This window comes from Plecotus auritus (genome assembly GCF_963455305.1).
Source record: "Plecotus auritus genome assembly, chromosome: 3".
NCBI classification, from domain to species: Eukaryota; Metazoa; Chordata; class Mammalia; order Chiroptera; family Vespertilionidae; genus Plecotus; species Plecotus auritus.
Genome location: NC_137772.1, coordinates 161,438,090 through 161,464,109, shown reverse-complemented (window position 1 = coordinate 161,464,109; position 26,020 = coordinate 161,438,090). Strand labels below are relative to the sequence as shown.

The 26,020-nt window shown below is 38.9% G+C and overlaps 1 protein-coding gene across 1 annotated transcript in view; it reads left to right on the top strand.

Moving 5' to 3' along the window:
* The window catches only part of HELB (DNA helicase B), a 52,076-nt gene that overhangs the window by 2,908 nt on the left and 23,148 nt on the right, over positions 1-26,020 (top strand). The window contains exons 2-7 of the mRNA XM_080659319.1: positions 4,590-4,991; positions 6,320-6,489; positions 10,517-11,386; positions 12,769-12,955; positions 14,168-14,309; positions 22,908-23,062. Coding sequence (XP_080515445.1) covers positions 4,590-4,991; positions 6,320-6,489; positions 10,517-11,386; positions 12,769-12,955; positions 14,168-14,309; positions 22,908-23,062 — 1,926 coding nt within the window. The remainder of the gene's footprint in view (positions 1-4,589; positions 4,992-6,319; positions 6,490-10,516; positions 11,387-12,768; positions 12,956-14,167; positions 14,310-22,907; positions 23,063-26,020) is intronic.

Genomic DNA, 26,020 nt, shown 5'->3' with positions numbered 1-26,020 from the left:
ATCTGATTTGCTAATATTTTGTTGAATATAGATGTTAAAATCCTTGTTGAGGATTTTAACATCTATATTCATCAGGGATATTGGCCTGTAACTTTCTTTGTAGTGTCTTTATCTTCTTTTGGAATTAGGATAATACTGGCTTCATGAAAAGAGCTTGGAAGTGTTCCTTCCTCTTGGATTTTTTACAATAGTTTAAGAAATATAGGTATTACTTCTTTGAATGTTTAGTAAAACTCCCCCATGAAGCTGTCTTGACCCGGGCTTTTGTTTGCTGGGAGTTTTTTTTTTTATTACTGCTTTTATTTCATCAGTTGTTATTGGACTATTCAGATTTTCTGATTCATCCTGATTCAGTTTTGGGAGATTGTATTTTTCTAGGAATTTGTCCATTTCATCCACAATGTCCACTTTTGTTTCTGATTTTATTTATTTGGGTCCCCTAGCTTTGTTTCTTGATCAGTCTGCTTAATGATTCATCAATCTTGTTTATCCTTTCAAAGAACCAGCTCATTTTTTGGTGTTATTTTTTAGTCTCTATATCATTTATTTTTGCTCCAATCTTTATTATTTCCCTCCTTCTACTCACTCTGGGCTTTTCTTGTGTTCTCTTTCTAGTTCTTTAAGTTGTAGAGTTAAATAGTTTATTGTTAATTTTCCTTGTTTTTTGAAGTAGGCCTGTAGTGCTATGAACTTCCCTCTCAGGACTACTTTTGCTGTGTCCCAGAGATTGTGGGTTGTTGTTTGTTCATTTACATTTTTTTCCAGGAAGTTTATTTTTTTTTTTTATCTCATTGGTAACCCATTCATTGTTTAGTAACATGCTATTTAACCCCAAATGTTGGAATGTTTTTGGGTGTTTCTACTCTAGTTGATTTCTAATTTCATTCCACTGTGATCTGAGAAGATACTTAATATGATTTCAATCTTCTTGAACTTTAAATATTTGTTTTGTGTTCTAACATGTGGTCTAGCTTTGTGAATGATTCCTGTGCACTTGAGAAGAATGTATATTCTGCAGTTTTGGGGTGAAATGTTCTATAAATGTCAATTAAATCCATCTGATCAACTGTGTCCTTTAGAGTCACTGTTTCCTTGTTAATTATTTGTCTGGAAGTTCTATCCAGTGAAGTCAGTGGAGTGTTAAAGTCCCCTACTATGACTGTATTGTTGTCGATCTCTCCATTAAAGTCCCCTCTAAGTTTTTTTTTTTTTTAAATATATATTTAGGTGCTCCTATATTGGGTGCATATATGTTTACCAGGGTTATATCCTCTTGTTGGATCGATCCCTTTAGTATTATATAGTGACCTTTGTTGTCTCTAGTGATGGCCTTCATTTAAAAAAAAAAAAGTATTTTTATTGATTTCAGAGAGGATCAGTGAGAGGGAGAGAGGGAGATAGGAACATCAATGATGAGAGACAATCTCCTGTTCCCCCCCCACTGAGGATTGAGCCCACAATCCAAGTGTATGCCCTTGACTAGAATTGAACCCGGGACCCTTCAGTCCGCAGGCCGACACTCTATCCACTGAGCCAAACCAGACAAGGCAGTAATGGCCTTCATTTTGAAGTTTATTTTGTCAGCTATGAGTATTGCAATTTTTTTTCTTTTCCATTTGCATGGAAATTTTTTTTTCCATCCCTTCACTCTTATCCGTGTGTGTGTTTTGTTCTGAAGTGGGTCTCTTGTAGACAGCATATAGTTGGGTCATTATCCATCCAGCTACCCTACATCTTTGAAAGGGAGCATTTAATCGATTTACATTTAAGGTTATTATTGATAGGTACTCACTTAATTACATTGTAATTCTGTATGCCTAGGTTTCTCTCTATTTCATCTTCTCATTACAGCAATCCCTTTAGCATGTCTTGTAATGATGGCTTGGTGGTGATGTACTCCTTTAGTCTTTTTGTTGTTGTTGTTTAGGAAGTTCTTCATTTGTCTATTTTTTATTTCTTTTAATTATTTTTTATTGATTTCAAAGAGGAAGGGGAGGGAGAGATAGAAACATCAATAATGGGAGAGAATCATTGATTGGCTGCCTCCTGCATGCCCCCCGCCCTCCCCACTGGGGACTGAGCTCGCAACCTGGGCCTGTCCCCTTGACCAGAATCAAACCCAGGACCCTTCAGTCTGCAGGATGACGCTCTATACACTGAGCCAAACCTGCTAGGGCTTGACTATCTATTTTGAATGATAGCCTTGCTGGATATAGTAATCTTGGTTTCAGATCCTTGGATTTCCATAACCTTGAGTACTTCATGCCATTCCCTTCTGGCGTGTAGAGTTTCTGATGAGAAATCAGGTGTCAGCCTTATGGGAACGCCTTTATAAGTAACAGTTTGCTTTTCTTTTGCTGCCTTTAAGATTCTCTTTTTGTCTTTAATTTTTGGCATTTTAATTATGATGTGTCTGGGCATGGGCCTGTTTGGATTCTTCTTGCTTGAGGTTCTCTGTGTCTCCTAAACTTGTGTGACTTTTTTCTTTACCAGGTTAGGGAAGTTCTGCCATTATTTCTTCAAACACATTCTCTATCTCTTTCTCCCTTTCTGCCTCTTCTGGCACACCTGCTATTCTAATATTGTTATGTTTCACATTGTCCCCCAGCTCCCTTAAGCTGTCCTATTTATTTATTTATTATTATTTTTTATTTAGGTGTCCTGTTTTTTTTAAATTGTTTTTTCTTTTTGGTTCTCTGATTGAGGGATTTTTTTTCAACCCTGTCTTCTAATTCACTGGTTCGATCCTCAACTTCCCCTAATCTGCTGTGTATTCCTTCCAATGTGTTCTTTGTTTGTGCTATGTCATTCTTTATTTCTGTTTTCCTAGTTACTATATCTTTTCTCATGCTGTTGAGCATCTTCACCATCATTATTCTGAAAATTTCTTATCTCCATTTCATTTTTCTCTTCTTCTGGAGCATTCTCTTGTTCTTTCATTTGGGGGTTGTTTCTTTGTCTCATTTTGGCTGCCTGTTTGGGTTTGTGACTCTGTATAGGTAGATCTGCTACGCCCCTCAATCTCTGGTTCTGAACAGTGTCAGACTGTTTCTGACTACTTGATCAAGCAGAGACTCAGATTTTCCAGAGACCACCCATTAAGAGACTGGGTCTCAGGAACTCCACACCTTGGGGCAAGTTGTTTTCCAATAGGGTGGTTCAGCTATCTTCCCCCCAGGCAAAGTTGCCAGTATAGCAAATGTCTGTGTAACAAAGATGATCTCTGCTGCATGAGGGAATGACTCAGCACAGAAAACTGGGGTGTCTGCCTTCTGAGCTCTAACCCCAGAGCCCCTGTTCCTAGCTTCTGCTCACACAGCTCCAATCCACTCTGCCCTCCCTCTGCCAGAGCATAAGGTGAGTGGCTCTACACCTTAAAGGGTGTGTTGGCCCTTTAAGAGGGTGCATGAATTTCCACCCTTCTCTCCCTGGAAGGTAAGCAATCGTGCAGCTTTACACAGCCAGATGTTATGTGGGTACCCTTCTCAGTTCTAGTGCTCTCTGCTGGGGGCCCAGCTTGGAGATTAGATCCCACAGTTCTCAGTGGCAACCCGCCTCATCTGAGATCTCTCTCCAGGACTTCAGTTACTGTCTGTGGGCACCCAGCCAGCCCTTTCTTTCATGCCTCCGCCCTTCCTACCAGTCTCTATGTGGTCTCCACTTTTGGTCCTCAGGTATCAGGATTCTCTCCTGCAAGTTTTCCATTGATTATTCAGAAAGTTTTTCTGTATTATAGTTGTAATTCCAGCTTGGTCCTGGGAGCAGCATTCACTTACTTGGTCGCCATTTTTAATATCCTATTTAATTTAAATTTAAATAGTTACACGTGAATGGACAGCACAGGTTTAGACAATTTTCAAGTATTTGTGGAGGGTCTAGTAATTTATCCTAAACGTATTAGTGACTAGCTACCATGTTCCAAGCAAGGTGTTTGTTGCAGGGATACCCTGGAGAGATATGATGATGAGGTTGCTGTCCTAATGGAGCTTACTATCTAGTGAATTAAACAGACATTCTTTAAATAATCACAGAAGTAACTATAATGCTACTCAGTGCTTAGGAGAAATAGTAAGTTGTGCTAGAGAGGTTATATTCATGAGATTCAGTGAAGGCTTTCCTGAGGAAGTTAGTTAAGCTGAGATAAATGGGATAAACAGTAAAGATAGAATGCCTAAGGCAGATGGAACAGCTTATTCAAAGGCCTGGTAGTGGGAGGGACCATGACATTTTTTTTTTAGGAACTGCATGAAGGTCACTTTTTGCTGAAGTCAAAGTAGCAGAGAGAGGACTACTTTTAGAAGAACAGCAGGCTTTTGCCATGCACCATGCTTACCTCTTGGAGCTCAAAGACTAATGAAACATTGTCCTATGCTAGAGGGCTTACAGGGTAGTGATGGAGACAGAGAAACAGGTAAGTGGAATATAGACACCCTAACAGATGTCTGTACTGGGTGCTGTGTGTGTGCAGCGGGGGCAGAAGGGAGCGCGGAGGATAGTTACAGAGAATGATGGATTTGGTTAAAAAACAAAAACATTGGGAAAGAGGTTTTAAAATATACTAAATAAACTTTTTTTTTTTTTTTTTAAAGTTGTAATTTCTGATGAAAACACTCGAGAGCAGTGTGAAGTGTCTGGACGTTTTGCATTAACGGGTCCTTGGTGGCGAGTGAAGGTACAAGTAAAGCCTGCGGGATCAAGGAACTATCAAGTTCAAGGATTTCCATCGTACTTTTTACAGTCTGATATGTTACCACCATATCAAAAAAATATCTGTTCCCGCTTTCTTAACGACTGTAATGTCCACAGTGACACTATAACTAAATTTTTAGCTTGGGTAAATGAAACATTAGGCTATGAAAATCTCAACTTTGAAAATCTTAGGGAAACGTTGAGAACTTTTGAGAAGGCAAATATGAAGAATGGTAAAAAACAATCTACACAGCAAGAGTCCCAACCAGATTATAAGATGTGCCATTCTGTGGAAAACACAAGTAGGTGTGATTTTTATTATCGAGTTTAGTAAAATTGAGATACTTACTGACTTAGGTGTTTTAAATATTGCCACAATTGTATCTTGGCATAGTATCTTATTTTTTTTTAAAATTAATCTTCACCTGAGGTTATGTTTAGGGAAACGGGGGGGGGGGGGGGGGGGGGGGAGGTGAGAGAGAGAGAAAGAGATCAGTTGCCGCCCAGGGATCGAACCCGAAACCTAGATATGTGCCCTGACCGGGATTCAAACCCAAAACCTTTTGGTTTACGAGATGATGCTCCAGCCAACTAAGCTACCCAGCCAGGGCTATAGTATTCTTGTTTAAATTGGTTTGATGAAAATGTGTTTATATTGCTTTTGAAGTATGTCATTGACATTCCAGGTTCCTCATCTTTAATATGAAGATACTGGACCTAGCTGGTTTGGCTCAGTGGATAGGGTGTCGGCCTGTGGACTGAAGGGCCCAGGTTCGATTCCATTCAAGGGCACATGCCTGGATTGTGGGCTCGATCCCCCATAGGGGGTGTACGGGAGGCAGCCAATCAATGACTCTCTATCATCATTGATGTTTCTCTCTCTCCCTCTCCCTTCCTCTCTGAAATAAATTTAAAATATATATATATGTAGATAGATAGATATTTTAATAAGAGATTGGGTGAGATGATCTTTAAGTGCCTTTCCAGCTCTAAAACTGTGATTCTATCTAACTTTTGTGTCCTTAGGGTTACTTTGAGTCATTAAGAAAAAGTTGAGTTGTCAATTACTCTATTTAAGAAGTCAGAAGAGAAAGACAAGAATATGAGTAATCCATTTTAGAAAAATTTCAGTCAAAATGATTTAAAATATTTTTAAAATATGGTTTGTTATTTGGACATTCACATATATGGACTATTTCAATTACTAGTTATTTTAAATAAATTTGGCAGAACACCATCATATGACTTCAATGACAAAAGGATCATGGTTACAATAAAATTGATTAAAAAGGTTAATATGTGTATTATTTTTATATTTAGTTTTGATTTTATCTTTATGTCATTGAGTCTAGAATTTTATTCTAATTATTTGTAAGCAAAATGAAACAAAAGACTAGGAAGTTACCTAAGCATTTAAAGAACATAATTTTTGGTGTTAAATACAGTGAAAACCATCTCAGTACAAATAAATTGTTATAATATGAATTTTCTTGCTGGTTAAAGTAAATTTATTAATCTCTCTTTAATTTGGATTTCTTGAGTGAGGGGTACTAAATTAGAAAATCCATCAAATTGGTTGTTCTATGAGCTCATTTGTATGTTTTGATTTTTTCTTTTCTGTATCCTGCAGTTCCATTTATAAATGTAATGACAGCATTGAAGTTTCCAAAAATAATGGAATTCCTTCCAGTTCTTCTGCCTCGACACTTTAAGCAGCTCATAAGCTCGCGTTCTAAAGTGGTTTTGGGAAAGATAGAAAAGATTTTAGGTACGCATCCATGGAAGCTTGGATTTAGTAAAGTAAGTAAAATATTTGTTTAGAATTTAGCAATCTTACATAAGGCAAGATTTCTCAAACTTGACAATTTTTGTATGTCTTTCAAAGGAAAAAAAGTTGTATAGACCTCAGTGTTGATGTGTTTTTCTTGCTTTTGTAAAAAAATGTTTTCATTGATTTCAGAGAGAGGAAGGAAGAGGGAGAGAGAGATAGAAACATCAATGATGAGAAAGAAGCATTGATTGATCAGCTACCTCTTGCACATACACTCCCCACCCCCCACTGGGGATCGAGCCTGCAACCCAGGCTTGTGCCCTGACAGGGAATCGAACCGTGACCTCCTGGTTCATGGATTGATGCTCTACCACTGAGGCACACCAGCCAGGCTAATGTATATTTCTTTGATTGTTACAAATTAAATAGAAACTTTTTTTTAAAATCCTCAACTGAGAATATGTGTGTGTGTGTGTGTGTGTGTGTGTTTAAATTGATGAGAGAGAGAGAGAGAGAGACAGACAGACAGACATCAACGTGAGAGAGAAATATTGGTTGTGTCCCATACCTTCCATGACAGGAAATCAAATTTACAACTTAGGTATGTGCCCTGACTTGGAATTGAACCCACAACTTTTTAGTGTATTGGGCAATGCTCCAAACAACTGAGCCATATGGCCAGAGACTAAAGAGAAAGTTTTTGAGCTTCTAGTTCTTATGCAATAAATGTATAAAGGAAAACTAAACAACAAAATAAATGCCATTCACATTATTAATAATTTAGTTATATAATTTAATTTAATATGGCAAACATTTTTTGTTAACTTAATTGCCATTTGCAACTTGAGTATAGATCTCATTGAAGACACGAGTTCTTATGAGTTTGGCAAATGCATTCTGCCTTGCAACTCAATCCTGTACTTTCCTATTAGAACTTTTAAGAACTTTCACTGTTCATATTGGATAGCATGATATAATTCAATTATTTTTAGTTGTTACAACAATATCATTTATGAACTACTACACTTTTATTATTAGACACCAAGAGGCTCCCGTGGCATTGGAAACCAAACGTGGCACTTAAATTTTAGCCGTACTTGGTTAAAGGTGGTTTTCCAAATGGAAATACAATTTAAAAATTCTGATGTAATTTTTGGATCCCCACGAATGTGTACAGACACCCTCCCCACCCTGTTTGAGAAACACAAGAATAATGAATTTGTTTCCTGTGTAAAATGACTGGTTTCTGTATGCTTTGGAAAATAAGATCCTGGAATATTAGATTATCCTATCTAATAAAAGAGTAATATGCAAATTGACCATCACTCCAGCACACAAGATGGCTGCCCCCATGTGGTCAAAGATGGCTGCCCCCACGTGGACACAAGATGGCTGCCACAAGATGGCCAGCAGGGGAGGGCAGTTGGGAGGGACCAGGCCTGCAAGGGAGGGCAGTTGGGGGTGATCAAACCTGCAGGGCAGGGCAGTTAGGGGTGACCAGGCTGGCAGAGGAGGGAAGTTGGGAGCGACCGGGCCTGCAGGGGAGGGCAGTTGGGGGAGACCCAGGCCTGCAGGGGAGAGCAGTTGGGGGGGGAACCAGGCCTGCAGGGAGGGCAGTTAGGGATGACCAGGCCTGCAGGGGAGGGCAGTTAGGGGCAAACAGGCTGGCAGGGGAGCAGTTAGGCTTCAATCAGGCTGGCAGGGGAGTGGTTAAGGGGTGATCAGGCTGGCAGGCAGAAGCGGTTAGGGGCAATCAGGAAGGCAGGTAGGCGAGCAGTTGGAAGTCAGCAGTCCTGGATTGTGAGAGGGCAGTCAGACATCTCTCGAGGGGTCCCAAATTGGAGAGGGTGCAGGCTGGGCTGAGGGACACCCCCCTCCCCCCCATGCACGAATTTCATGCACCAGGCCTCTAGTTATATATATTTATTCAGTAGAGAAGCAATCAGAGCAGTGAACATTCTGGGACTCAGTGGGAAAAGGAGGCTTGAAGTTTCACTGTTGACCATCCAGAACAGGGGTCCTCAAACTACAGCCTGCGGGCCACATGCGTGCCGCCGAGGACATTTATCTGGCCCACTGGGTGCCGCTGCCTGTTCTGCTTAGCAGCCGACTTGTCCCGGGCCCGCAGTGCGCATAGGAATTTGTTCATAGTTTTTTTTTTAAACTATAGTCCGGCCCTCCAACCGTCTGAGGGACAGTGAACTGGCCCCCTATTTAAAAAGTTTGAGGACCCCTGATCCAGAATAAAGACTTGTACTGAGGTATTGTATTAATTTGCTAGGACTGCTCTAACAAACACCATAGACTGGGTGGCTTATACAACAAATTTATTTTCTCCCAGTTCTGGAGGCTACAAGTTCAAAATCAAGGTGTCAACAAGGTTGATTTCTTCAGAGATGTCTCTCCTTGACTTATAGTCTTCTTGCTATGTTTTCACACGGTCATCTCTCTGTCTATAGAGTCTGTGTCCTAATTTCATAAATCACATTGGATTAGGGCCCTCCCCAGTGACCTCATTTTAACTTAATTACCTCTTTAAAGACCCTATCTCCAAATATGGTCACATTCTGAGGTACTAGTAGTTAGGATTTCAACATATGAATTGGGGGTAGGGTGGAGCGGGGGTACAATTCAGCCCATAAATATGTGTATAGAGGCTCCATGAAAAAAAAAGATGGAGCTGGTGGAAGACCTGCTAAGTGGATCCTGATAAAGGAAATTCCTTGCCTCTTTTGTAGCCTTTGGGCAGAATTGTTAATAAACACATAGGAAACTAAAGACGCCAAGTAACCCGGCTGGCATGGCTCAGTGGTTGAATGTCGACCTAGGAACCAAGGGGTCACACTTTGATTCCTGGTGAGGGCACATGCCCAGGTTGCGGGCTCAATCCCCAGTGAAGGGCATGCAGGAAGCAGCCAATCAGTGATTCTCTCATCATTGATGTTTCTGTCTTTCTCTCCCTCTCCCTTCCTCTCTGAAATCAGTAAAAATATATTAAAATAAAAAAATAAAAAAGGAAATGAGGTAGTCATTAACTTCACAGAACACACAGGTTTAATATAAAGCTAAGGAACGTAATCCTGGGACATCAAGTTGCTTATCTGAATCCTATTTACACTGATTTAACCCAAATTGATTAACAAAATGTATACTGTAACTTTTTTCAAAAATGAGAAGGGGAGAAGCATATGTGGAGGTGATGGTATAAAAGAGAGATCTTCTGTAGAGAAAGACTTTTCCATAATAGGGAGTTACTATGGGGGAGAAGGCGGTAAGAAAGGATAAAGAGGGTCAAATGCTGTATATGGTGATGGAAGATTTGACTTTAAGTGATAGACACACTATCTATAATAATAAAAGCCTAAGCGACCATCACAACTGAACGGACGACTGAACAGGCTGCATGGAGCGACCAGGCCCGCAGGGGCCTAAACTGGCAGTTGGACATCCCCTGAGGGGTTCCAGATTGGAGAGGGTGCAGGCTGGGCAGAGGGGACCCCCCTCACCCCCGTGCACGAATTTCGTGCACTGGGCCTCTAGTACAATATATAGATGATGTATTATAGAATTATAGACCTGAAACCTATATAATTAACCAATATCACCCCAATAAATTTAACTTAAAAATATCTAAAATTTAAAATAAAATTAAGGAATAGTATAAACAGTACTTAGAAATGTGGAGATAAATTCCAGGGGGAAAAAACAGAAAGTGTTGAAGGTGGCGTTGTTAGAAGGCATGGGAAGGGTAAGGCAGGGGATTCCTCTTTTTAGTGATAAATCTCATGGTGTTATTTGACTATTAAAATTATGTGTATTGCTTTGAGAAAATATAATTTTAATTTAAAAATTATACAGAGCTCTAATCATAGGACAGTCAATAAAAAATTAGTGATGTATTAGGTACAGAGTTTTTTCCTCCAAATTTAGTTGAAATACATGTCTTCTGGGACTTAAAAAATTATTAACAAATAACATTGTTTTTACTGTAATTTTAATAATACTCATGAACATGTACAATTTTTATAAAGCAGCTTGAACTTTATTTTCTTAAAGATCACCTACAGAGAGCTGAAGCTTTTGCAATGTGAGGCAAGTTGGACGGCATTTTGTCAGTGCCCATCTCTCCTCCTCCTGATGACTGATGTGCAGAAGAATGGGTTGATACTATATTCTAAGCTGAAGCAGCTGTGTAGAGAGCATGGGCACACATATTTGGAAGAACCTGACTTAACTTCTCAGTTGTCAAACCAGATGTCTTTTTATGATGTTTGGCAGTGTCTGGAGTTTTTGAAGGATATCAATGTGGTGACCTATAAGAAGGGCTGTGTCTTCCTTTATGACCTTTACCAGGCTGAGAAAGGCATTGCCTCTTCTATAGGTGACCTGATGAAGAGGCCTCCGTGGTGTTTTCATGTTGATGTCAAAAAGGTTCTTGCGTCTATTCGTACAAAAAACCCTGAGAATTCTAGAAGGGGTGATCCATTAAACGAAAGTAAACCCGATGAAACATTAGAAACTTCTGAGGCCAACACACAGGACAGTGGTGACCATATTTGGGATAATGGTGAAGATGAAGGTAATGCAGAAATACCTGACGATCAACTGGACCAGGACCAGGTGGCTGCTTTGGAGATGGTCTGCTCCAATGCTGTGACCGTCATCAGTGGGAAAGGCGGTTGTGGGAAGACCACAATTGTTAGCCATCTTTTTAGGCATAGAGAGCTGTTGGAAAAAAGAGAAGTAAAGAAAGCTTGTGAAGACTTTGAACAAGACCAGGACGTACCAGAAGAGTGGATTACCTTTACCGAGCAAAGGCCGCCAAAGGCAGACAAGGCTATAGAAGTTTTACTTACGGCACCTACAGGGAAAGCCGCTGGCTTACTGAGACAGAAGACTGGTTTTCATGCTTATACACTGTGTCAGGTAAACCCCTTTATATTCCTTCTCAAGAGAAAACATTTGCCTTAAAGACAGACTTTATTTAATTAATTAAGTTTTCATTTCTTCATGACGACATGTGGGAAATGTTGAATGCTTTTGCTTAATAGACATGTTGAATCTAGTTGCAGTAGAAAACTTAAATTAGTAGTTACATAATAATTACAAGGATGTAAAGTACAGCATAGGGAACATAGTCAGTAATATTGTAATATTATGGTGCCAGTCAGGTACTTGAGATATCGGGGCAACACTTTGTAAAGTACATGATTATCCAACCACTATGCATACACCTGAAACTAATACAGAATAGTATTGAATGTAAACTGTAGTTGAAAATAAAATTTAAAAAATTATGTGTTACCATTTAAAAAACCTGTATACAGTAGGTCCTTGGGTTACATCGGAGATCCGTTCCTATGGTGCAACATAGCGATTTGGAACCCAGCTACATAAGCACCTATGTCACTCACATGGAGCACATGCACAGCAGTAATGAAGTGAAACAGTAAAAACAATTTAAAAGAAAGATAACAATTCCTGACCTTTACTTGTGGTAAATAAATAATAAAAAACATAAAGCACATATGTACATATGTCGAAATGGCGGAACTTTTTTTTTTTTTATAAATAAATGGGAGTTGGCGACTTAACCACAAATCGACGTACGTTGAGTCCGACGTAACCCGAGGACTGCCGGTATACAATATATGTTTACTTACAATATAGAAATGTTTCTGGAATGATAGAGACCAACCTATTTAAGATTATCTGGCTGCAATGTTACAAATATTTAGTCAACGATATTTTTAAAATAGTGAATATTATTACCTCTGTAATAAATCGTTTTTAGTTGTTGTTGTTGTTGGTGGTTTTTTTTTAAATGTGAAGAAAAAGTATTAGGTTGGGAAGACAGCACTTTATTTCCAGGATGGAGTGTTATCGTTGGGGGAAGAGGCGGACCTAAGTGACTGGGTAGCTCAGGCCAGAAGGCTTATTTGGGAATGGAAAAGGCTATAGAGAGCTCTCCCTGGCCAAAAGTAGTAAGGGGGTGTGTGTGTGTGAAATTTTTGCAGTGGGATAGTGACATATACAAAGCCTGTTAAACACACTAAGTAGTTGTTAGGAAGCACTTTTTAAAATTAGTTGATTTTTATTTTATTTTAGACTTATTAGATCTATCTATTGACCTCTATAACTTCTGTGTTCTCTATTTCTTTAGCCTTTTTCCTATGTTACTCTACTTACACGCATTACCCACCCCCGCCAATTTCAGAGTTTTGTTTTGAAATAACATGTTTAAAAAAATTTTTTTGGGGGGGTAAATTTTATAACCTGAACTTAGAAATGCAATACTTTACTTGTAGGTCAATTACAGCTTCTATTTTTGGAAGAAAACAACGGACGAGGAGAACAGGGAGAATAATCCATGGAGATTTTCTTCAGTGAGAGTTTTGGTTGTGGATGAAGGGAGTTTGGTATCTGTAGTAATCTTCAAATCTGTTTTAAATTTATTGCTTGAGCACTCCAAACTTTCTAAGCTTATTATCCTTGGTAAGTTAAAATATTGTTGGAATTCTGATTGCTTAGTTCACAGCATTGTGGTTAAGTGGCGGTTTATACAATTCACTGCTCTAATATCCATATCCTACAGGTGGGAAGTCATTTGTCAAAGCCCATACTAAAGCTGCACTGAGTTCAGTTTGACCACTCTCGTGAGCAGTTTGGGAGGGTCTTTGTTTTGGCCAGGGAATTAGCAGGCTAGGATATGAATGAAATAAAGATGTGAGGGGTCACTGCTGATCACCTAAATGATGACTATAAAAATGGTGAAAATGTCACAGATCCAAAGAAAATAAGGATGTTGATTTATTTGGAAATAATAAAATGTCTGAAGTATACACCTCTTAAAAGTAATTTTATGATTTTAAGCCAATAGCGCAAATTAGACCTCACCAGCCTTTTTAAAGATTTAATGTTCTCAAGTCCTTTCCAATTCTGGTGAGATTCAGTTAGGTTCTATTGGGTATACTGTTCTATAGACTGTATGATTTAATGGAAAAAGAAATAGAATTGCAGTGTGAGAATCAAATTCTGTATAAGTAATATTTTTAGATATTTGAGGATATTTTATAAACAGTTGATTCTATTAAAGGCTTGAGCATTCTCCCATCTTTCACCTAGAAAGTAGTTTTTCTTATCTCTATGGTTGATTGGTTTGTTTAAAGTAAAAAGATTTTTAATAGAGAAAAATAATATCATTACATTACTAGAATTTATCTGTTAGCAAATGCATTTGGTTTGTTTATTTTGTATTTTATCTGTTTATTTTATTCATTTGAGGCCATAGATTCTTACATGTTTAGTAAGACATTGAGCAAGATTGAATAAATAACAGCTATCTCAGGCCTGTTTTTTTCTTCACATGTTGGCCAAAATATATGTCTTTACACAGTTGGCCTGTGGTTATAGGTAGGAAAGAAGTTTGACTCAGATTTTACCTTGTTGAGTTATTGCTATTTTTATCTTATATTGTTTAATCTGATTGGTATTTTTGTGTGTGAAGTATTTTTAAAGACTTAATGTTCTCAAGTCATTTTAAACAAAGATTTTGGGGGAAGGGCTTTTTTTAAATTTTTTTTCTCAGTTAAAGTAAGTCTTTATAATTATGGCATATATCAGTAGGGCAAAATAAAAATAATTCCTAAATTTCAGGACCACGGTTACCTAAAACCTGTATCGATTCCCCCCCTCCCCCCCTTTTAGGTGATATTAGACAGTTACCCAGCATTGAGCCTGGCAACTTACTGCAAGATCTTTTTGATACTCTTAAGTCAAGGAATTGTGCTATCGAACTAAAGACAAACCATAGAACAGAATCTGAGCTAATTGTGGACAATGCTACAAGGTATAATATAACTAACATTTTCCATTTTCTCTTTCTTGTGTTAGAAATAAAAGGTTAAAAAATACATATTAGCTTTTTTTTGTTGTTAATCCATACCCAAGGATATTTTTTCCATTTATTTTTAGAGAGAGTGGAAGGGAGGGGGCGAGAGAGAGAGAGAGAGAGAGAGAAAGAGAAACATCGATGTGAGAGAGACACATTGATTGGTTGATTGCCTCCTACACAGGGATCAAGTCTGCAACTGAGGTACCTGCCCTTGACCAGAAACAAACCCAGGACCCTTCAGTCCGTGGGCCGATGCTCTATGCATTGAGCCAAACCAGTTAGGACCATATTAGCTTTTGAATTAATGACAGTACATTTATTATGCCCTTTTAGCAAACCTATCCTATCCTTCAGATATATACATATACCATTTCCCCCCATAATTAGAAAAACAAAGATAGTATTTTTCATTACTGGCCCAGTAATAAAATTTAAGAGTGAATGTGATTTCAAAGTGTACGTGTGGATTAAAGTTATATCAGTCTTGCTCTGGACAATCTTGCTCAGTGGTTAGAGTGTTGGCCTGTGCACTCTAGGGTCTCGGGTTCAATGCTGGTTAAGGGCGTATACCTCAGTTGTGCAGGTTCAATCCCCAGCCCCAGTAGAGGTGCTAGCGGGAGGCAACCAATTAATGTGTCTCAAGCATGTCATTGTTTTTCTCTCTCTCTCTCCTCTCCCTCTCCCCCCTCCTGTCCTTTCCACTCTCTCTAACAATCAATGGAAAAAAATATCTTCATTCCTCGGGTGAGGATTAAAAACAAAAAGTTACGTCAGTCTTAGTGACTAGAATGAGCTCAAGGGGAACAGAGACTTAGAAACGAGTTCATTAGAGTTCAAGGGAGAATTTGGGAAAAGATTTCCCATAATTTTTGCAAGAGACCTCAAAGCAAAATAAATGAATATGGAATTTTACTCCTTGAATTTTGGTGGCATCCATGGCATATTCCTCTCCTTAAAGTAGAAAAGAACCCTTATTTTCTCATAGTCTTTGCACAAGTGTTTAGAGTGATCTTCTGTAGTAGATGATATGGGAACTCAGATCACTAAGAGATGGTTTTATTCATGGGCCAAAATTTATCTTTGTTTTGATGCTCTTTATTTATTTATTTATTTATTTATTTATTATTTTTTTTTTCAAATTTTTATTAAGGTATTATATGTGTACATATCTTACCATTGCCCCCCACCCCCACCCCACTCCCATACATGCCCTCACCCCCCAATGTTTTGCATCCGTTGGTTACTCTTATATACATGCATATAAGTCCTTCAGTTGATCTCTTATTTCCCCCACCTCTCCCTAACCTTACCCCTGTAATTTGACAGTCTGTTTGATGCTTTACTGCCTCTGTAACTATCTTTTTGTTCATCAGTTTATAATGTTTTTCATTATCCCCAAATGAGTGGGATCATGTGGTATTTTTCTTTCATTGACTGGCTTATTTCACTTAGCATAATGTTCTCTAATTCCATCCAAGTGCCTACAAATGGTAGTAATTCCTTCTTTTTTACGGCAGCATAGTATTCCATTGTGTAGATGTACCATAGTTTTCTGATCCAGTCATCTGCTGATGGGCACCTAGGCTGTTTCCAAATCTTAGCTATTGTAAATTGTGCTGCTATGAACATAGGGGTGCATATATCCTTTCTGATTGGTGTTTCTGGTTTCTTAGGATATATTCCTAGGAGTGGGATTACTGGGTCAAATGGGAGTTCCATTTTCAGTTTTTTGAGGAAACTCCATACTGTTCTCCACAGTGGCTGCACCAGTCTGCATTCCCACCAGCAGTGCACGAGGGTTCCTTTTTCTCCGCATCCTCGCCAACACTTGTCGTTTGTTGATTTGTTGATGATAGCCATTCTCACAGGTGTGAGATGGTATCGCATTGTTGTTTTGATTTGCATCTCTCGGATAATTAGTGACTTTGAGCATGTTTTCATGTGTCTCTTGGCCTTCCTTCTGTCTTCTTTCGAAAAGATTCTATTTAGGTCCGTTGCCCATTTTTTTATTGGATCCTTTATCTTCCTTTTATTAAGTTGTATAAGCTGCCTGTAGATGTTGGAAATTAAACCTTTATCAGTGATACCATTTGCAAATATGTTCTCCCATACAGTGGGGTTTCTTGTTGTTTTGTTGATGGTTTCTTTTGCTGTGCAAAAGCTTTTTATTTTGATGTAGTCCCATTTGTTTATTTTCTGTTTGGCTTCCATTGCCCTAGGGGCAGTATCACTGAAAAAGTTCTTTTGGCATATGTCTGAGATTTTGCTGCCTGTGGATTCCTCTAGTATTTTTATGGTTTCCCGTCTTATATTTAAGTCCTGTACCCATTTTGAGTTTATTTTTGTGTATGGTGTAAGTTGGTGATCTAGTTTCATTTTTTTGCATGTATCTGTCCAATTTTCCCAACACCATTTATTAAAGAGATTGTCTTGACTCCATTGTATGCTCATGCCTCCTTTGTCAAATATTAAATGCGCATATTGGTTTGGGTCGATATCTGGATTCTCTATTCTGTTCCATTGATCTATATGTCTGTTCTTGTGCCAGTACCAGGCTGTTTTGAGGACAGTGGCTTTGTAATACAGCTTGAAATCTGGTATTGAGATCCCTCCTACTTTATTCTTCTTTCTCAGGATTGCTGTGGCTATTCGGGGTCTTTTTTTATTCCAGATGAATTTTTGGAGAGTTCTTTCTAGGTCTGTGAAATACGCCGTTGGTATTTTAATGGGGAGTGCATTGAATCTATAGATTGCTTTGGGTAGTATGGACATTTTAATGATGTTGATTCTACCAATCCATGAACATGGTATGTTCTTCCATCTGTTTACATCTTCCTCTATCTCTTTTTTCAGTGTCCTGTAGTTTTCCGCATATAGGTCTTTTACCTCCTTGGTTAGGTTTATTCCTAAGTATCTTAATTTTTTTGGTGCGATGGAAAATGGGATTGCTTTTTTAGTCTCTCTTTCTGTAAGTTCATTGTTGGTGTATAGAAATGCCATAGATTTCTTGGTGTTAATTTTGTATCCTGCTACATTGCCGAATTCATTTATTAAGTCTGTTAGTTTTTTGATGGAGTCTTTCGGGTTTTTTATGTACAATATCATGTCATCTGCAAATAAGGACAGCTTTACTTCTTCTTTTCCAATTTGGATGCCTTTTATTTCTTCTTCTTGTCTAATTGCAGTGGCTAATACTTCCAGTACTATGTCAAACAGGAGTGGTGAGAGTGGGCATCCCTGTCTTGTTCCTGTTCTTAGGGGAAATGGTTTTAGTTTTTGCCCATTGAGTATGATGTTAGCTGTGGGTTTATCATATATAGCTTTTATTATGTTGAGGTATGATCCTTCTATTCCCACCTTGTTGAGAGTTTTTATCAAGAAAGGGTGTTGGATTTTGTCAAATGCTTTTTCTGCATCAATTGATATGACTATGTGATTTTTATCTCTCAATTTGTTTATGTGATGTATCACATTTATTGATTTGCGGATATTGAACCATCCTTGCATTCCTGGGATAAATCCTACTTGGTCATGGTGTATGATCTTTCTGATGTACTGCTGGATCCTATTTGCTAGAATTTTATTGAGGATTTTGGCATCTACATTCATGAGGGATATTGGCCTGTAATTCTCCTTCATTGTGTTGTCTTTATCTGGTTTTGGTATTAGGGTGATGCTGGCTTCATAGAAGGAGCTTGGAAGTGTTCCTTCCTCTTGAATTTTTTGGAATAGTCTGAGGAGGATAGGTTTTAGTTCTTCCTTGAATGTTTGGTAGAACTCTCCTGTGAAGCCGTCTGGCCCCGGGCTTTTGTTTGCTGGAAGCTCTTTGATGACTGCTTCAATTTCTTCCATAGTTACTGGCATGTTGAGCTGTTTAGATTCTTCCTGATTGAGTTTTGGAAGGTTATATTTTTCTAGGAATATGTCCATTTCCTCCAGGTTGTCCAGTTTGTTGGAATAGAGTTGTTCGTAGTATTTTTTAACGATCCTTTGTATTTCGGCGGGATCTGTTGTTATTTCACCTCTTTCATTTCTGATCTTGTTTATTTGGGTCCTCTCTCTTTGCTTCTTGGTGAGCCTGGCTAGAGGTTCATCAATCTTGTTTATCCTTTCAAAGAACCAGCTCTTGGTTTTGTTGATCTTTTGTATTGTTTCTTTGGTCTCTATGTCGTTTATCTGTGCTCTGATCTTTATTATTTCCTTCCTTCTGCTTACACTGGGCTTTTCTTGTTGCTCTTTTTCTAACTCTTTGAGTTGTAGGGTTAGGTAATTTATTACCCCTGTTTCTTGTTTTTTTGCAGTAGGCTTGTAGAGCTATGAACTTCCCTCTCAGGACTGCTTTCGCTGTGTCCCATAGATTTTGGATTGTAGTGCTTTCATTGTCATTTGTTGTCATGATGTTTTTTATTTCTTCTTTGATCTCTCTGGTAACCCAGTCATGGTTTAATAGCATGCTGTTTAGTCTCCATGTGTTTGATTTCTTTGGGTTGTTTTTATTGTAGTTGATTTCCAGTTTTATGCCACTGTGGTCTGAGAAGATGCTTGATATGATTTCTATCTTCTTGAATTTGAAGAGACTTTGCCTATGTCCCAACATATGGTCTATCTTTGAAAATGACCCATGTGCACTTGAGAAGAATGTATATTCTGTGGCTTTGGGGTGAAATGTTCTGAAGATGTCAATTAATTCCATCTGGTCTAGTGAGTCATTTAGGATTGATGTTTCTTTGCTGATGTTTTGTTTAGAGGATTTGTCCAATGGTGATAGTGGGGTATTAAAGTCCCCTACTATGATTGTATTGCTGTCAATCTCTCCCTTGATATCCTCCAGGAGTTTTTTTATGTATTTGGGTGCTCCTGTATTGGGTGCATATATGTTTACCAGAGTTATTTCTTCTTGTTGGATTGCTCCCTTTAGTATTATGAAATGGCCTTCCTTATCTCTTGTTATGTCCTTCAGTTTGAGATCTAATTTGTCAGAAATAAGTATTGCTACCCCAGCTTTTTTTTTCAGTTCCATTTGCCTGGAAAACCTTTTTCCATCCCTTCACCCTCAGTCTGTGTGCGTCTTTTTTTCTGAGGTGGGTTTCTTGTAGACAGCAGATATATGGGTCGTGTTTTCTTATCCAATCCGTTACCCTATGTCTTTTGATTGGGGCATTTAATCCATTTACATTTAAAGTCATTATTGATAGGTACTTATTTGTCGCCATTCCTATTCTTTACCCCTGTGTTACTTCTTCGCTTCCTGTTTCTTTCTTTCTTTCTTTTTTTTTTTTTTTTACAGCAGACCCTTTAGCATTTCTTGCATTGCTGGTTTGGTGGTAATAAATTCCCTTAGTCCTTTTTTGTCTGTGAAGCTCCTGATTTCACCTTCAATTTTGATTGACAGCCTTGCTGGGTACAGTATTCTTGGATTCAGACCCTTCCTTTGCATGACTTTGTATATTTCATTCCATTCCCTTCTGGCCTGATGAGTTTCTGTTGAGAAATCAGTTGCTAGTCTGATGGGGGTTCCTTTGTATGTAACTTTCTGTTTCTCTCTTGCTGCTTTTAAGATTCTTACTTTGTCATTGGTGTTTGCCAATTTAATTATAATGTGCCTTGGTGTCGGTCTTTTGGGGTTCATTTTGCTTGGGACTCTGTGAGCTTCTTGGATTTGTGTGTGTTTTTTCTTCCCTATATCTGGGAAATTTTCTGTCATTATTTCTTCAAAGAGGTTTTCTATTCCTTGCTCAGCTTCCTTTCCTTCTGGAACCCCTATTATGTGGATGTTGTTTTGTTTCGTGTTGTCCCAAAGTTCCCTTAGACTCTCCTCCTGCCTTTTAATTTTTTTTTCTATAAGTTGCTTTTCTTGGGTATTTTTTTCCATCTTGTCTTCTAGCTCACTGATGCGGTTCTCTGCTTCTTCTAGTCTACTCTTGATGCTTTCTATTGAGTTCTTTACAGCAGCGATGTCATTTTTCATTTCTTCTTGGTTCTTCTTCATTTCCTCTTGGTTCTTGCTCACATTGTCGAATTTGTCTTCCATTCTTTTCAGCCACCTTATGACCATTTCTCTGAATTCTTTTTCTGGAAGGTTGCTTGCCTCCATTTCGTTTACTTCCTTTTCTGGTGATGCCTGCTTTTCTTTCATATGCGGACTGCTTCTTTGTCTCCCCATGGTCTCTCTTCTCTGGGTGTCTGGTTATGTAGTTCTCTCTCTCCTTATCCCAGGCGAAATCTGACCTTTCCGTGGTGGAGTGTAGAGCTCCTCTGAACCCGTGTGCTTGCGCCAGTTGGGGAGCGTTGTTCTGGGGCTCGCAGCTGTTCCTGGGGTGCCGCCGTTGTGGATTCTCAGGCTTCAGATAAGCTCCACTTTCCGGATCAAGATGGCGCAGACTCCGCGTCCAACCCCGCAGCTCCGGGAGGGGACCCAGCCACAGTTGGTGCTGCCAGGTCAGGGGAACCCCGTTCAGCAGTCCCCCACCTCCTTCTGGAATTCAGCTGTCTCCCAACCAGCCAACAAACACTCCTTGTGCGACCCTCAGCTGTTCTTTCTTTCTGCTCCGGGACAAGGCTCGGAACACGTCTGTCTATTCCGCCGCCATTATTCCCTCCCTCTTGATGCTCTTTTATAAGGTTTTTATTTTTTTATTTTTTTATTTTTTATTGCTTGAACATTTCCTTGGTTGGGTATCAGCAGAAACAAGAACATTAAAACCTACTTTCTCCATACCCCTGTCTACCCTGGGTTGGATAGTGGGAGTAGAGGTAGAATTGATAGGAAAAGTGTAGATGATGTAGGTTTATATTAAAATACTGGAGGCCCAGTGCACGAAATTTGTGCACTCAGAGCGGGTGGGGTCTCTCAGCCTGGCCTGTGCCTCTGAGGGATGTCCAACTGACGGCTTAGGCCCGCTCCCTCCAGGGAGCAGGGAGTGGGCCTAAGCCGTCAGTCGGACACCCTTAGCACTGCTGCGGAGATGGGAGAGGCTCCTGCCACCACTGATACGCTTGCCAGCCATGAGCCCGGCTTCTGGCTGAGCACGGGAGTGCACTGATCACCAGGGGATAGCTCCTGCGTTGAACGTCTGCCCCCTGGTGGTCAGTGCGCGTAATAGCGACCAGTCATTCTGCCATTTGGTCAGTTTGCATATTAGCCTTTTATTATATAGGATTATGAAAAATATGCAATTGGATGTGTTATATTCTTTTTTAAAATATATTTTTATTGATTTCAGAGAGCAAGGAAGAGGGGTAGAGAGATAGAAACATAAATGATGAGAGAGAATCATTGACCAGCTGTCTCCTGCATGCCCCCTACTAGGGACTGAGCCCTCAACCTGGGCATGTTAACTAGATTGAACCTGGGACCCTTTAGTCTGCAGGCCAACGCCCTATCCACTGAGCCAAACCAGTTAGGGAGGATGTGTAATGTTCTTTTCCTATAACATTTCTGCTCCTTTTGGGGATGTTGGTTGATGATTGGTCATTTTAAAGTCTAAAAATCTTAGGAGAATCTAAAGCACATTAGATTTCAACTCAGGTTTATCTGAAATTTAGGAATGCCTTTTATTAACCCCTTTAATACCATTTGGGCTGAGCTGTGCTCCTTTCATCATTTCTTTGTAATCATCATCAAATATTTATAATCCCAGTGATACCGGATAGAAATATATTGAGATAGAAATATATTCTGGGTCAGAAGCAAAATAGGAAATTCGTGGTGATTGAAAATCTGGGATATTTCCAGCAGGGACAGCCTTCTTCCCTCTGCTTTCTTCCTCCCAACTCTGTTGGGCAGGGTTGAAGATGACACAGTAGGGTACCATTGCCTTTGATAGCCAGGCTGGTGTTAGGTCATCAGGGAGTCAGTCATCTTCCAAATAACCAAGGGAAGACTCTGTGATGTCAAGGCACCTCCCCCTTTCTCTGTTTTCTCATAATTTGCTAGTCTTGAGAAATACAAGAACTAAAGTGGAATGGGGACAGAATAGAAGGAAAGAGAAGATGTGGATACTTGGTTCAGCTGGGAAAATGAAGCCACTCATATATGATATACACAGAAGAAAGGGGAAAAGAAAGAGTAAATGTAAGGATAAGACTCCAAAGAGTCCAAGCTAATTCAAATAGACAAGGATATGGAGCCAAATAGGCCCAAGTAGGCTGCCTAGCTCCCTTGCTTCCTAGCTCTGTGGCCCTGGGCAACCTACTGCAGCTGACTAAGTCTCATGTTGCTCACGTGTGAAATGAGGCTGTACCTACCTTGGGTGGTTCTTTTGGAGAAAAGTAGATCAAGTTCTCAGAATGGCGCTTAGTAAACTCCCTGACAATTTTTTCTAATGCTTTTAATTTGCTAGGGGTGGGGTCTGATTGCTAAATGTAACATTATGGTCTTGCCAGTTCTATTTTAAAATTCATTTACTATTTATAATGCATATATGAGTAGCCTGTTTACCCTATTTGTCTATTAGCAAATATTAATTATTGTAATGCCATTATCTCTGGTTATATATAAAGGTACATTTTTGGCTGTTAAGGTTCTTGGTGTACCATTTTACCTGTTTTTAGAATCTCAAAACGTCAATTTCCAAAATTTGATGCAGAGCTGAGTATCTCAGGTGATCCAACAATCCCTGTCTCAGTACAAGATAAAACTTTTATTTTTGTGAGACTCCCAGAAGAGGATGCCAGTTCTCAGTCATCGAAAAGTAATCACCACTCTCGTAAGTATAAACTGGGTATGTAGGGTTACATGTTTCATATAGATATTAAAGGACTAGTTAGAATGTTATTTGATGGTAAAGATAAGTATTGCTGGCGAAAAAAAATCAGGCATTGAAAAGAAAGGAATTTATTAATCATCAAAAGCAGATTACCCTAGAATTTTGTAAAGAAGTTGTTGTCACATACATACTAAGAGCTCAATAAATATTTGATGAGAGGATAAATGGATGTAGATGATTAGTTTAAAATAAAATAAAATAAAACAAAGCTCCAGTAATCCAAGTTTATTCAGGAGAAGGCATGTCTTTTTTTTTTTTTTTTAATATATTTTATTGATATTTCACAGAGAGGAAGGGAGAGGGATAGAGAGCTAGAAACATCGATGAAAGAGAAACATCGATCAGCTGCCTCCTGCACACCTCCCACTGAGGATGTGCCCGCAACCAAGGTACATGCCCTTGACCGGAATCAAACCCGGACCTTTCAGTCCGCAGGCGGACCCTCTATCCACTGAGCCAAACCGGTTTCGGCGGCATGTCTTTTTTAAAAAAAATCTTTATTATTGAAAGTATTGCCCCATTGACCCCCTCCATCCCACGTCCGGTCTCCCCCCCCCACCCCCCGCTCCACCCCCGTCCCACCCCAGGCCCTCACCACCCCACGAGGAAGCATGTCTTAATGAAGTTTTTCTTTCGTAGCAATTAGAAAAGTAAATGCATTTGTTATTTTCATATATTTGTGAAACAAAAGTAATGGTTGTTGGCTTTTGCCAAGTTGAGTCCTAATATGTCTGTCCTATTTCTTACTAAATGGACAAGCATCACTTCTAATTACGGGCATTAGGAAGACACTATGACAGGGTGGAGGAAGAGCATGGGATAGGAAATCTTCACCCTTACTTATGTATATGGTCCATGTCACATCACTTAATGGTTTGTAAAATGGGAACCATGGAGACAGGGCCTGTGGAGCTGTTGTGAGGGTTGAGGCATTCATCAGTTTTGAGGCATTACATAAATTTTATTTATTTTTTTTGTGAACAATAGATAAATTATTCCAAATGAACCATTTAAATAGATTAAACCTTTTGATCTTTATTTCTATTATAAACTTACTTAGAAAACTTTGTAGTAGTATAATGGCTTATTCAAAATTGAAGTAGTGAAGATTTAAATGATTATTATTGAGGATTTATTATAGTTGGCACAGTTCTTGAAGGATATTCTTCCTACTTAGCTACTTTCACTCTGTGTGTGACATTAAGTGACATAGAACTTTACCTTTAAGGCTTTCTTCCTTTGTGTGTGTCACCATGTGTTACAATATCCTGTTTTCTTTTTAATACATGCCTTTTGGATTTTTTTTACTATAGAAATAATTTATAACTTAAAAAGTCAAATGATACCAAAGTATTTGAAGTAAAAATTAATATTTCCCAGTAATCTTCCTTTTGCCTCTTCCCTCAAGACAACCCCATAAAGGTCCCATATAAGGTAAGGGCTTGGTGTTTATCTTTTTAAACATCATATCCAAAAACAACATATATTACTTACTTTAGTTTTACATAAATTGGATTATAAGTTGCACACTGTTTTGTGTGATTTTTTTTAATTAAATATATTGTGAATAATGAATAGATAGTATTTATTGTCACAACAGCTTAGTTAATATAGGTACTAGTACAGATGAAGAAAATGAGATATAGATGGTTAAGTAACTTGCCACTCCATTTAGATCTACCTAAAATATGGTTAGTTTATTTTTGGCACTCATTCTTTATATTAATGAAAATGTACTTTAAAAAATTGTCTGTTTCAGAATGGTAGCAAAACTTAACTGATGTTGTTTTTCTATCTTTATTACAAACTTCAGCTGGAAAATTAGTCTTCTCTTTAAGAGAATTGAATAAATACTCCTTAGAGAGGCATACAGAGCTTTTTCATTAATAATTAATTAGGTTGTTGAGTAAATTATTCCCATTATTGCAGAGTACAAAGACCTAAGACAGGCTTTATAGCTGGGTTAGAATTTTATAGGTGCTAACATGTGAGCCACACCCGTATCTTAGAACCAATGAAATACAATGTGCGTATTAATCTGTGAGATGTAGAGAGAATGAAGTAAGTGAGGAGCAAAGCAGCATGATCCTGTATGTATAGAAGAGAACTGTACTCTGTGAGACCTTGGGAACTCCTGTTCTGGAAGACCAGGGTTGGCCGGGGTGAGCTGAGTATTGGCTACTTTTTAGTGATCATCCTCCCTCCATCTGAAAAATGAAGTGTCAGCTCGAAGCAGGGCCTCCCAAGGCCTGATTTCTTCATTCTCCTGTGGTTCACCTGCTGAGGGAAAGGCACACAAGCTGGAGCATTCTTACTCAAATTGTTATGTCTTCTCTCTCATGAGAAATGTTTGTGTTTTGTAATATTGCTAAGAGAGCTTAGAGGAAGCCTGCTTCTCAGTGCTCTGAGGAAGGACAAGTTGTAAGTGGATGTTGTCCCTGTCAGTGATCCTATTCCAATTTCCATTGAGAAAAGTACCTTTGCTTCCAAAAGCCTCAGTTTCACATTCATAACAAGGATGTAATCAGTGGTGGTGACAGTCGAACTATTTACTAGCTGGTAGGGTATAGTCACTCTGGGAATGGGTGCCCTTGCCATGCCAGGGTTAATCTTTTAGTTGCTGAATCAAGGGGAGGCGTGGCAGTGCTGGGGGAGGAAAGACCTGATTGGAGTGGGGATGGGGCATTATGGAGTTTCATCTTCCAGCCATTTTATCTCAATACTAGTGTCCTGGTGCATGGATCCATGCACATTGAAAGGAAATGAATTAGAAGAAATCTATATATATAAAAAGGCAATGACGACTGAAACAGCCATTCAATTGGTCACCATGAGGTGCTAGCATAGATGCATAGACACAGGTAAAGTCTGTAAGTGAACTAAGAATGACCAAGACAA